Source organism: Lissotriton vulgaris, chromosome 8 (assembly GCF_964263255.1).
Source record: "Lissotriton vulgaris chromosome 8, aLisVul1.2, whole genome shotgun sequence".
Taxonomy (NCBI): Eukaryota; Metazoa; Chordata; class Amphibia; order Caudata; family Salamandridae; genus Lissotriton; species Lissotriton vulgaris.
Window position 1 is genome coordinate 531,061,520 of NC_141696.1, and position 12,014 is coordinate 531,073,533.

Genomic DNA, 12,014 nt, shown 5'->3' on the forward strand with positions numbered 1-12,014 from the left:
TTCTATGGAGTCACACGAATTTGCATAATTCCTCAGCACGTGTTTAGGATCAGGTCTTCCTCTCCCTATTTAGCAAATGCTAACCAAAACACCAGATTTCAAAATGTGCATGTAACCAGTATACCACTTGGTAGACATTTACGTTATTCAATTGTATGTGTTTTAATCCAATTTGGTAATAAGGCATTTAACACGAAATTATAAATGCACACTTTTGGGTTAACCTTTAAGCAATATTTGGAGAATTCAAGTTTATAATTTGTAATTTTGTAAACACTAAACTCTTATATGTCTGTTCTCTTGAATACCGTCACTTCTATGGTAACCAAGGCAACGTGAAACCAATCACAGTGAGGTAACTGTATGTGCTAAAATGTATATAACTGATAGTGTCATTCATGGCAGATAAAGTGAGCAAGGCGGAGGCTTCCGCCGAAACAAGTCTGTAGCAGCTTGATGGAATAAAACTTTTACTTGAGTCGAATTCACTGTGTCAGTGCCATCCTTGATCGTGAGTGAATGCGGAATATATATATATATATATATATATATATATATATACATACACACACACACACACACACACTTTTTTTTTTTAAGCTGTAGACCATACAGAGATACCCTTCCTTCCCATTTCAGCTGAGACATCTGGTCAGAATTAACACTTTCCTGATGCAGTCTTTCACAAGAAGGGTAACTTAAATATGGGCATGTTGTGCTCCAGATCCTGCCCTCTTCAGCCTTCTCCCCCCCCCCCGACAACCAACACAAGTCACTCCTGGTCTTACGAAGCTGCTCCCTTACTCCATGTAAACCTTGCTGTTTAAACCATCAAAAGGGTGTCTTACAGTGAAAGATAACTAACTTCTTTTCGTTGTACCCGGCCAAGTAACCCATACATTTTGAAAAGCTTTATGTAAGTGCCTCAGCACGACAATTCCTTGATCAGCCTGCAAGGTGTTTTCAGGATCAATATGTAGACTGCTGCTTTCATAGGAACAGTTTTGAATTCTCATCGTTCAGACCAACACAGCCTTAAGCACCTCCTGATCTTAACTTAGGAGAGAAAGATTACCTAAGTTTCAGGGACTCCGTGTTCAGAAGCCACCTTAAAGGACTTACCCTTGAGCCATCTACTGCACTCCTATTTGGAAAATAATTTGAGTTAGTGTAGCCTTTGCAACATATCTACCGCAAGCCACATACTAAATGCTCACTCTTAGCTACCAAGCTGTATCATGCCAGAAAAGATTGCAACTATGATAAGTTGAGCAACTAAAACATTTTATTAAATTAAGTACTAAAAACATTTACTATACATTGAAGTGCATCATGTAACAATAGACAAGTTTCTAAAATTCTAGAGACTGAACAGCTTCGGGTTCGGAAGATCCTTTGGCAGTCTTCTTGGGTAGAAGCGCAGCCTGTATGTTCGGTAGCACACCACCTTCAGCAATGGTCACACCATCAAACAGTTTGTTCAATTCTTCATCATTCCTGACCGCCAGCTGCAGATGTCGAGGAACAATTCTGGATTTTTTGTTGTCCCGGGCAGCATTTCCTGCCAGTTCCAGTACTTCTGCAGTGAGGTATTCCAGGACAGCAGCCAGGTACACTGGAGCCCCAGAGCCAACCCGCTCTGCGTAGTTGCCTTTCTTCAGAAGCCTGTGGATGCGGCCAACTGGAAACTGCAGACCAGCCCTGGAGGACCTAGTCTTGGGACCAGCCTTCTGCTTCACAATTTTCTTGCCACGTCCAGACATGTCTCGGGCCTACAAATATCAAACAAGTACTCCAGTTAGAAGATCTGGTTGGAAAGTCAAAAAAGTGAGCTGGCACTCTTACTCCAGTGACAGCTCTCAATCAAATTCAGAACATCTATATAATTTATACATGCAATTAAGCTAAATGAAACTCATTTACATAGTCATTTATTCTGAAAAACTGACCATGATCCGATCCACCTGGACTGATATTTAACACCCCAGAAGTAAGACACCACTTAATTTAACCTAAATGGATGTGGGGCATACACTGGAGCAGATGGTCCAGATCACTCCATACTGCAACATTTAGGACCAGGAAAGTTCTGGCTTTGACCATTTGCCAGTAAGCTCAGACAATAGTTTCCTACACCGAGTTTCCAAATAGATGCACTCAACAGCAAGCATATGCACACAAGAAGAGCCAATGATAAAGAGCCTAAAGTGGGAATTAGTAACAACTCCAGGTGAGAAGACCAAGGAGTCACCAGAGAAGTTTATAACAAGAGGCTGAAGAATTAGAGGGATAAAACATTAAAAATATATATATATATATATAAAAATGACCAACATTTAGTCAAATGCATGACTTTAGCACTTAAATTAAAAAAAAAATCCGTTAACAGCCAAGCTCAGCCAACTACTCCAGGCTTTCACTTAAGCTAGTTTCAGCCCATATCAATTTAGATGATAGCACAACTGGTCAGAACAGTGAGACAGTCCCATAGTTGTGGTGATTAGTTGAATGCTGATCACCCACCAACAGTAGATTATACTTTGCATGTGTGACTGGATAAGGCTTTAAGGGGTGACTGGCAGAATCGAGCTGCGAATGCGCGCTCAAACATAAACATTGTAAAGACATAGGATTACCCAACACGCACCAACTTGATAGGTAATAGGGCCTCTTCATCTAGGAGCCCAGGATGTGGAAAATACATCAGAATAGCTACAATTAAAAAGCTAATTGAAGACCTCATCATGACATATTCCATCCACTCCTTCTCAGAGCCGAGATACCCCCTACAGTTACTTGAAGAACCTTTACTTGTGTCCCTGTGTAATGCTCTGCTGCCTTTAAGCATGTTTCACACAATACTACTAGTGCACAGGATGTTTGGGACATGGTCGGCGAGATCAAGAAGCAAAGTACACAAGTGCAGACAGCCCATTACTTGACAGACATGAAACCTAGACACCCCACATCAAATGTAAAGTTAACATCCATTGCACATTTATGCATTCAGCAGATAAGGGGGTCTAAGGACACACTATCCAAGGCAATGCAGAGACACTAGACAGGTGCACCCATGAACTCAAAGTGAGGATGGCTGCAGCATGAGCAGTCCGCCAATCCCCTTTCACGTGCAAGTTTGGGACTAGCAACTGAGGGTAAAAAAAAAACTTGTACTAGTTTGCGCTGCCACAGACAACACCCAACTATCACCATCACCGCGCGTTCTGCTATCAGAAGCCACTTGCTAGTGATACTGGACCACAGAGACCACCTTTCATCCCACCACAGATTGTCTAGAGTGATTGTAAGTAGTCAAACAGTACTTCAGATCACAGAAATCACGCACCTTTGGATTGTGGAGATCAGATCAAGTACCTTAAGAAATCTTCAAACTTCTATCCTCAAAATGATTTACAACTTCAAGTACAAAGGAAAAGTTTGGGATAACTAGGTTGACTGTACCCAAAGTATGAAACCTACCGCCCTACAGACCCCCATACACAGATCCTAATGCAGAGATTAATTTACATTGAAACGCTCCAATCCTGCCTCAGTGATTGGTCCCCATTGCCACCTTGAAGCCTGCCTCAGTGATCCGCCCTCCTTCTCAGCCCCCAAGTTTAGAGGATCAGTACATTAAACATTTTTTGGGGTAATGTTAGTCATCACCCTAGCCATCGCAACGTTGACATAGTTAGAGCGCCTATGGATTATCTGGACCTTTTTACCAAGAGACGTGGTTTAGATTTAGACAAATCCCAACTACACAGCGATCTCTATCCCACCTTATACAAGACTATCAAACTGAAGATAACGCTGCGTTTCAAACACTGGAAGCAACCAGCCCTTAGTAGCAGCTACAGCAGAAGCCATTTGTTATGCCCTGCATCTTGGAACCTGGGAGGGGCAGGTGGATTCAAGAAAAGCTGCTAGATCGAGAGCTCTGATGCTGGCTACTCCTTGTGTGGAAAGAAGCCCACTTACGACTGAATGTTATAGGCCAGCCTACGCTGGAGTGTCTTAGTAAAAACAAGTTTACATATATCACCCTTGCCTCGGGATAGACTCATTTATGCGACACTGCTGGTCTAAGCAGTATCACAATGCGATGCTGAAGCGCGTGGCAGAGTATGGATCGTGTTTGAACAGCAATATAGTTTTAGGAAGTAGATCGAGATGTAGCCCACTCATTCGGCAGTCCATGGACCACTGCCTTCTCCTTCGCAAATTGTTCAGTTTAAGCTCGGAACAAGTGCAAACTGAACCAGCTGAGTCAAAGGTTTCAGACATGTTGCACTGCCGTGCTGCTGCAGTAATGACAGACACAAGTCAGGAATCCCAGGCTGTAGGAATTTAAGTGGGTTAGCATCACAAGAGTAAATGGTCAGAAGCAAATCTGTTAGATACCGGAATTTGAAGTCTGAAGAGTTCTGTAGGTGGTGTAGCATTCGGTTTGCAAGGCACAGCAGAAGAACCAGTTGTAAACAGAAAGTGGATCTATGGAGCACCAGCCTGTCAGAGCTGAACGCAAAGACTACAGAACGGTTTCGGAGCAAAGAATCCATGGTTTGAATTACAAATTAAAGAAAAAGAACATTATGACAGAGGCACAAGTGGAACCCCCTCAGGTGCTTAGCCATTGACAGCAGCAGAACCCTCAAATACTCCCCAGGTAATAACAGGAACGTGCGTAGAAGTTACCCTGAGTAAGTACACAGAGACAGGAGTGGATTTACAATGTGGGTGCCCATTACATGTAGGGCTCACAGCCCCAGTTAGCACCATTAAGTGTGTGCCCCGGTGCAGACTGGGACAGGGCATGCTATTACAGTTAACGTGCTGCCAAAGCACAGCCACAGATGTGGACCTGTTAAGCTTAAGGATGAGCTGACCAGGCTGTTTAGAGTCACAAATCCACCTTTCACTGAAGGCGACAACCCACCTTGCATCTACAAAGGAGGCGAGACCCCCCCTGCAACCGGAAGTAGTTAACGCCACCCACCTGCAGAGAGATGTTGGGATCCATTAGACCCCCCTTCCAAGAGAGATGCAGAGTGGGCACCAGCTCACCTGTCTGCAATACAGCTCAGAAAGGGGGGGGGGCATACCCATACAATTCATTTGCAACAGAGGGCGCAGCAGCTCTTGGATATGTATTGCTCTGACACCATTTGCGATATCGTGACTGCACGAATGAGAAACTATACGGACCTGTAACTTACTTTATTGGCAACTTTCACGGTTCCCTTTCTACCTCCATCTACCAGAACGCTCCCTTTCCCCGAATACTCTTCTCATACAGGGTCCTAGCTCCCTCCTGCCATCATACCATTACGTAGATTACAGAACGGGGCCCGTTTGAAGGCATTTCAGTAATGCCAGAGTATCCGATAAATCCGCCCTGCCAACTGGGACACCTATTGTAATACAGCCCGGGAAGAATGAGACAGACGCCCCCCCCACACACACACGCGCGCGCCTGCCCCAACCCCATACACACCGGTCCTCGAAGATCTCGTCTCAGCTGCCTATCCCTACCCCAGTTCTCTTTAAGTCTGCCTTGCATGTGTTCCCCATCCTTGCTAGTCTGTGTAGGCCTCTCCCCACACTAATGGCCGGATCAGCAGCTGCATTGCAAGCATTTCCCCTAAGAGGCTGCTTGGAGGCCTCATTTGGCGGACTGACAACTGTTGTACTCCTGGCATCTACCAATAGGACCTGTAGAATTCTAGTGTTATGCGTCAAGTGAAAGATTAGAAAGCAGCGACGCTAAAATACTTCTACACCGGACACACACAACACCCCCCCCCCCCCCGCTTATTACTTTGTAACGCTTTATTTTTAAGCACTTTCCCTCAAGGTAATCACGTAGTTTCCACCCAAGGATGCTAACAAACCCCCACGTCGTACAGCTTTCTAGTGTTCAATTCGCGATGGGGCTGCGGGTAAGCACTTATTAATCCACAGGTGGACTCAGCGGAAGACAGTTTAAAATAAACTGAAAGGGGACTAATGGAAGGACGAATGGCTGAAGAACCTACAAGAGCGAGAAAAACACTAGAAGCCACGGGGATTGAATGAAGTTTAAGCAGCCTCATAATGTATTAACGCTGGCGTTCGCTAGTCTCTTCAAAAAACAAAAAACCGGTGCATGCTTTTTTCCAAAACACTACTTAAGCATTGCAGATTAATATTTCCTTCCAAATAAACCCTTTACTTATTAGCAAAAAGTAGGACAGCGAAATGCCAATTAACTCAATAACACTAGCCACATTTCTTGGGAAATAAAAACTAATAAACGAGTTACATATAAAAAAATAAATCATAATAGCACCTTATATTTCAACGCTGCGGCAGCTTCTTTAAAACTCCAAAAGCTAATAAGTGCTAGCTCCCGAGCAGCTCCTTTTAAACCCTCACGAGCCTCGGGCCCACCCGCCTGCGGACCCAGACTGCCAGTTAGTATCACCTGCGTGTTGATTACGTCGACGTGCTTCCCTCTTCCTCTCTTTGGTTCCCCGAAGCTTAATTATTTTCGAATAATTCAGTGTTAATATCAGGGACTTGCTTACAGGTCTTTTTATAATACGCCTTTCATCTCCCCGAACCGAGCACCCACTGATAAAATGTAGAGTTTAAAATACAAATGTTTAGCTAAGTAGCGTCTGTTTTTTAATTTTCTAGGGTGACCAGATGGATCCGTGCGTGACACCAATTTAGAATTCCTGGATTTTGTTTTTAAATTTTATTAGGTGTGTTGAGCCTCTTGACTCAATTAAAATGAACCAAGACTACAACTCCCAGAATCCACTGATGTACTAAATCACAACCCAGAACTGGAACAGCTATGTCCTGGAGACATGGCGTCATCTGGTCCCTCTAATGATGTCAGCCAAGTACAGAGCTCTCAAGTTTCACAGATCCATGCGTGAGTACCTTATCCAGCCCCTTAAATTTATTTGAGTACTGGGATTGATAGTTGTGGTTTTATACCAGATAAAACAAAGCTTAAAATCCTAATATACAACGAAAGACACCTGGACTGGATCAGCCATGCACAAATGAAATTAGGAATGTTTAGAGCTCTCTAGAAATGCAAAAAGTGACAACACTGAAGATCGCTTGATGACTTGTTTACTATTTGAAAATAGCATATTCTGAGAATACAACATGTATCTCCACTTGCTCAAGGTTATGTATGAATTTGAATTTAACTTTATTGTACAGTTAATAAAAACCATTACAAAAACCGACAGAAATAAAAAGTTAAGAACATTTTTGAGACAAGAGCTTCATTTTTGATAATAGTAAAAATTGGATTAAAATCTGTTAAAAAAGGAAGTGTTTGTCTGCCACTGGGAACTTCTGCATTTCCTCGGAGAAGGTTTCTTTTGTCAGTCCTTGCCTCCTTTCCCGTTCAAGGGCCTATTTGGGGTCCACATTCCTTATGGAAGTAAGTCCATCCTTTTCCCTGTGGGCTCGTAACTTCTAGTGATCCGTCGTTGTTTAGTTTCGTTAGCCGGTTATGAATCTATTCAATCTTAATGTTTTGTTTCTAGGAGTATGGAGGGAGCACTGTCTTTGTCCGTTTGTTCTTTCCTTGTATTAATTCTGATTTCTACGGCTTCAAAGTATTTTACCAGTCGGCAGGCCAAATGGACGTCATCGCCCGAGAAACAGGCCAGGGATGCTTGTCTACATGACCTGATTCCTTTTTTGTTGAATAGGGGTCTCAACAGGTTCCTGCGGTCTTTCTGCAGATCTTTACAGATTGTGATGAGGTGTACAATATTTTCCTCGTGGTTCCCGCACAGGCAGCATTTGGCTGGCTTTGGTGGGCGTAGCCAAGGGGCCATGTGGTCTGCTGAGGGCAATACTCCTAGCCGGTGTTTTAGGAATGACTCTTTTGCTTTTTTTGGTAAAACTAGTCAAAAGGTAAGTCTATGGTGTGAGTATATTGTACGTTTGTATAGTTAACCAGCCGTGTGCTCGCTCCGATAGTGAAGCTTTGTCTTTTAGGAGAGATTCTTTCCTGACAGTGTTATTTACTGCTTTTATGAAACCTGCCAGATTCCCTTGCAGATCCCACAATTGTTGCGCCCCCAGTTGTGTTATTGCCTCCTCCAGAAAAAGCCTTGCTGGGCTGTGGTCTTTTCTTTGTAGGTCTCTTCATAGGAGTGCGTTGAGGGTGTTTGCCTCTCCCCTACAGATTTTATACCAGCTTTTGAGGTATGCTCCCTTGCGTGCAAGCTCTTCCTTTACCAACCCAAACTCGAGTCGGATCTGCGCCGGGGAAGTGTACTTCGGAGGCCAAACATCATCCGCAACGCTCTTGTTATTACTCCTTCTAATGTTCCAGCATCCCTGCCTCTCATTGCTTCGCTTCCGTATGTAATGGATGGTATCAGTTTTGCTTGGATCAGTTTTAGTAGTGGGGTGAAGTTTGGACCAGTGATCTTGTTTTTCAGATTCCTTAGAGAAACAGCTGTCATTAAGCCTCTCTTTTTTATCGCCTCTCGCTGTGGTGTGAAGCTCCCCGTATGGTCTATAATCACTCCCAGGTAACGGTATTTGTTTGTACCTTCCAATTTCATTGTGTCCCAATACCAGCTGAATGTTGATGTCTTTTTGTGGGAGTTAAGGCACATGACTTTTGTTTTGTTGTAATTGATGCTGAGTTTGTTTGTTTTGGAGTATTGCAAGGTGATGTCAATGAGCCGCTGTAAGCCAATCGGAGTCCGGCTGATTAGCACCAGATCATCTGCATAAAATAGATTAGACAGCTGAGTGCCCCCTAATTTTGGTGCGTGTGAGTTGTTTTCATTTAGTACAGTTGACAATTCGGCCATGAAAAGGTTAAATAAAGTTGGCGCTAGCACGCATCCTTGCTTTACTCCAGTGCTGGTTGGAATTTTTCTAGTTAAAAAGTCACCATTTCCTAGTTTGACTTGGACCCACGTGTCGCTGTGTAGGAGGATTAGTTGATTCAGCAGAGTTGAAGGGATTTTCATTCTCTCTAGTTTTTGCCACAGCAGATTTCTATTTACGCGATCAAAGGCCGAGCTATAATCGATGTAGCACAGGTATAGGGGCTGTTTTCCCTCTAGCGCTGAGTCAATCAGAAGTGACAACGCTAGAATATTTGTAGTCGTCCCCATGTTTTTCCTAAAGCCGGTTTGGTTGAATGGGATTGCTGATGTTTCTTCCACCCACGATGTCATCTCCTGAAGTAAGAGGCCTGCATAGTACTTTGCCTTGTTGTCCAGTAAGGCTATTAACCGGTAACTTCTAGGGTCTCTTCTGTCACCTTTTTTAAATATTGGTGAAATTATTGCCCCCCTCCATGACTGTGGAATTATTGAGGTCTGCCATATTTTTTCAAACATAGGTTTGAAGGCAATAGCCCAGTATTCTGGTTCTTGCTTAAATATGATTGGTGGTATGCCATTTGGGCCATGGGCTCCCTCTGTTCTCCCTTTCGAGATTCTGTTGGTTATTTGTAGCTTTGTGATTGGTAAATCCCTGTTACTTCTGGGGGTTTCTTTGTGTGGGAGCATGTGTTCTTTATTTTCTTTTGGCAATTCTTGGGTGTCACTAAAGTGTGTACTGATATAAGTTATCCAGGCCTCTTCCATCACATTGGAATCAATCCCCTGGCTTTGCTCATTAATCACACTAATAATCGTTTGCCAAAACTGTGCGCTGTTGTTGGTTTTCACATCATGAAGGAGTTTTCCCCAAAAGGACTCATCTGCGTCCTTTTTTAGTTGCCATATTAGTTTCCTGCGATTGCCTTTTAGCTTTCTCAGCGCTTGGCAGGCGGTGGGGTCTGTTTTTACTCTTCGCAGTGTGTGGTTGATCTGAGTCTTCAGCCTTTTTAGCCTGCTGTCCTTTCTGAAATCATAATGACTCTTATGTGTCACTGTGCTGCCCTTGCCATCGGACTTTGTGTGCCCACTTCTTTCAGCTATGTCTCTCATTTTTTTTGTAAATACCTCCCAGCATATAATTAGATTTAGAGATATGGATTGTGCCTTAACCAGAGCTTGTTTAGCTTGCGCCAAGAGGTTTTGTGGGTCGCTAGTTTTGCACTTTATCCATCTTTCGTTTATTGTAAAGTCCAAGCCCAATTTGCTGGCGCTTGGCGGGCTTGGTATTTTCGGTGTTTCTATCTTTGTTTCCTGGGGCAGATGGTCGCTGTAGTCCATCGGGCAAATTTGAAAGTCTTTTACCATGTGGTACAAACTGCGGGAGAGGAATGTAAAATCAATTGTAGAGCTTGCCAGTGTACTGTGGAATGTTGCGGATTGTGGTCTGTCACCTGGGAATCTGCCATTAAGTGCCCTGAGGCCCAGCTCTTCAAATTTGGCCAGCAGGCTCCTGGCTGTTTTTGTGCTTCTACCTCCCGAAGTACAGTCTTGACGGTTTTGCTCCCAGGCAAATGGATCCTCCTCATCGGTGGTTTCCTGGGCCGATAGGCTGAGCATATTTAGGTTGAAGTCTCCTGTGACGATTATGTTGTTCGTGTTCTCGATTTTGAGCAGTTTTACAAGTTCTTCCTTCAGCTGTTGTGCTCCCTTCCTTTTCTCCCTGGGATGCAAATAGAGGTTTATTAAAATGATATCCTCTTTTGTTTCTTGCTCACGGAGCGACAAACGTAGTGCTTGTATTGCGTTTGGGGCAGCTATGTTATAAACTAATGGAACTACTTTCGTTATCATTGATAGCGCGCTGTAGGTGGCCAGACCACCTTTCTTATGGCCAAACAATGAGCTCTGGGATGACGGTAGAAAATTCAAATTGAATCCCGGCAGCGCTGGGGGAGAGTCAGACCAGGTTTCTTGCAAAGAGATAATTGTGTACTTTTTCAGGTAGGTGTTTAAGCCCATATCTGAGAATTTATCTCCTGAGCCGTTAATGTTCCATGAGCATAATCTTAGGGTACTGATTGTGTTTGTTGGTTTTGTGTTGCTTTGTCAATGGTTTGACTCTTTCACGTTTAGGGTCCTAGAGAGCCAGCTCCAGTTAGGCGAGGGCAGACTGTCGTTAACCGTTGTTCTGTTGTCGTGCTGGTCTCTGAGCATTAGGTTCTCTGGGGTTTTGCCTCGAGCTCCTCTTAGGACAGTTTTTTTGGTGGATGGTTCTTTTGTTTTTTCCCTTTGTTGAATGTCGTACAGTTCTTTTGTCTTGTCCCTTTGTTGGCTATCATGCAGTAGAGGATCTGGATATCTTGTTTGGTAAAAAGGCTGTAGTTTTATTCCCCAGGAGTCAAACTTTTCTTTTTCTTTTAGAAGTCTCTCTGGGAATTCTGTAGTGACCCATGTCGTTTTTGTTGATTCTGCTCCGGGGTACTCCAGGGGTTCCAAAAATTCTACTGATTCCAAGTCAGTTGTTGATATGGTGTTGAGGCTATCTATGGTTTTCAGTAGCCGTAGTATGTTCCCCCTGTTTAAGATATCCATTGGGCCTCTTGATCGATATTCTGGGTGAAACAGTACTATGGTTGTACCGACTTGCCCCCTATCGCATGTCTGGATATTGCCGGTGTTGTTGATTGTGGCTTCCCCTCGGTTCAGAGGTTCCTCAATTCCTGCCGCATTGCTTTTGTCTATCATTTTGCTGCTTTTCTTCAGTTCTTGTCTAGTGGCGATTACCCTGGTTGTCGTGGCCCACTGGTTGCTTGTTCGATGTTGTTTATCTTCCCTTATCTGAGGGGAATTTTTGGTATGCCTTTGCTCGCACAGTTGAGTTCTATCTGAGTTTTCCCTGTCAGTTGGGTCAGTGGCTACTTGTGGATTGTGCCCCTTTTGCGTATCTTCTTTGCCGATCTTCTTCAATGCTTGTGGCAAGTTTGGTGTAGCTGTCTCGCTTTCGGTAGGGAGGCTGTTGGTAGGCCTTGTCTCTACTGATGGGTATGTATCGTCTTTTTCCCTGTTCCTTTGTTGTTTTCTGTGTTGGTACAGTCATTATCTTGTGTGTCTCTCGTTCCTATTGGGCTGGGTTGTATTGGGTTT

At 43.7% G+C, this 12,014-nt stretch overlaps 1 protein-coding gene across 2 annotated transcripts; it reads right to left on the reverse strand.

The window, feature by feature from the left end:
* Nucleotides 1-1,263: 1,263 nt before the first annotated feature.
* On the reverse strand, nucleotides 1,264-6,537 carry LOC147697265 (histone H2A, embryonic-like). 2 transcript variants are annotated; one of them, XM_086933324.1, is made up of 2 exons: nucleotides 6,470-6,537; nucleotides 1,264-1,772 (listed from the first exon to the last, which is right to left on the reverse strand). In XM_086933324.1, exon 2 carries the CDS (start codon nucleotides 1,761-1,763, stop codon nucleotides 1,353-1,355), a length of 411 nt encoding a protein of 136 aa, XP_086789450.1. In that variant the 5' UTR covers nucleotides 1,764-1,772; nucleotides 6,470-6,537; the 3' UTR covers nucleotides 1,264-1,352. The 2 variants fall into 2 exon arrangements, with proteins under 2 accessions (XP_086789450.1, XP_086789449.1); XM_086933323.1 differs by having other exon boundaries at nucleotides 6,335-6,495.
* Nucleotides 6,538-12,014: the final 5,477 nt, after the last annotated feature.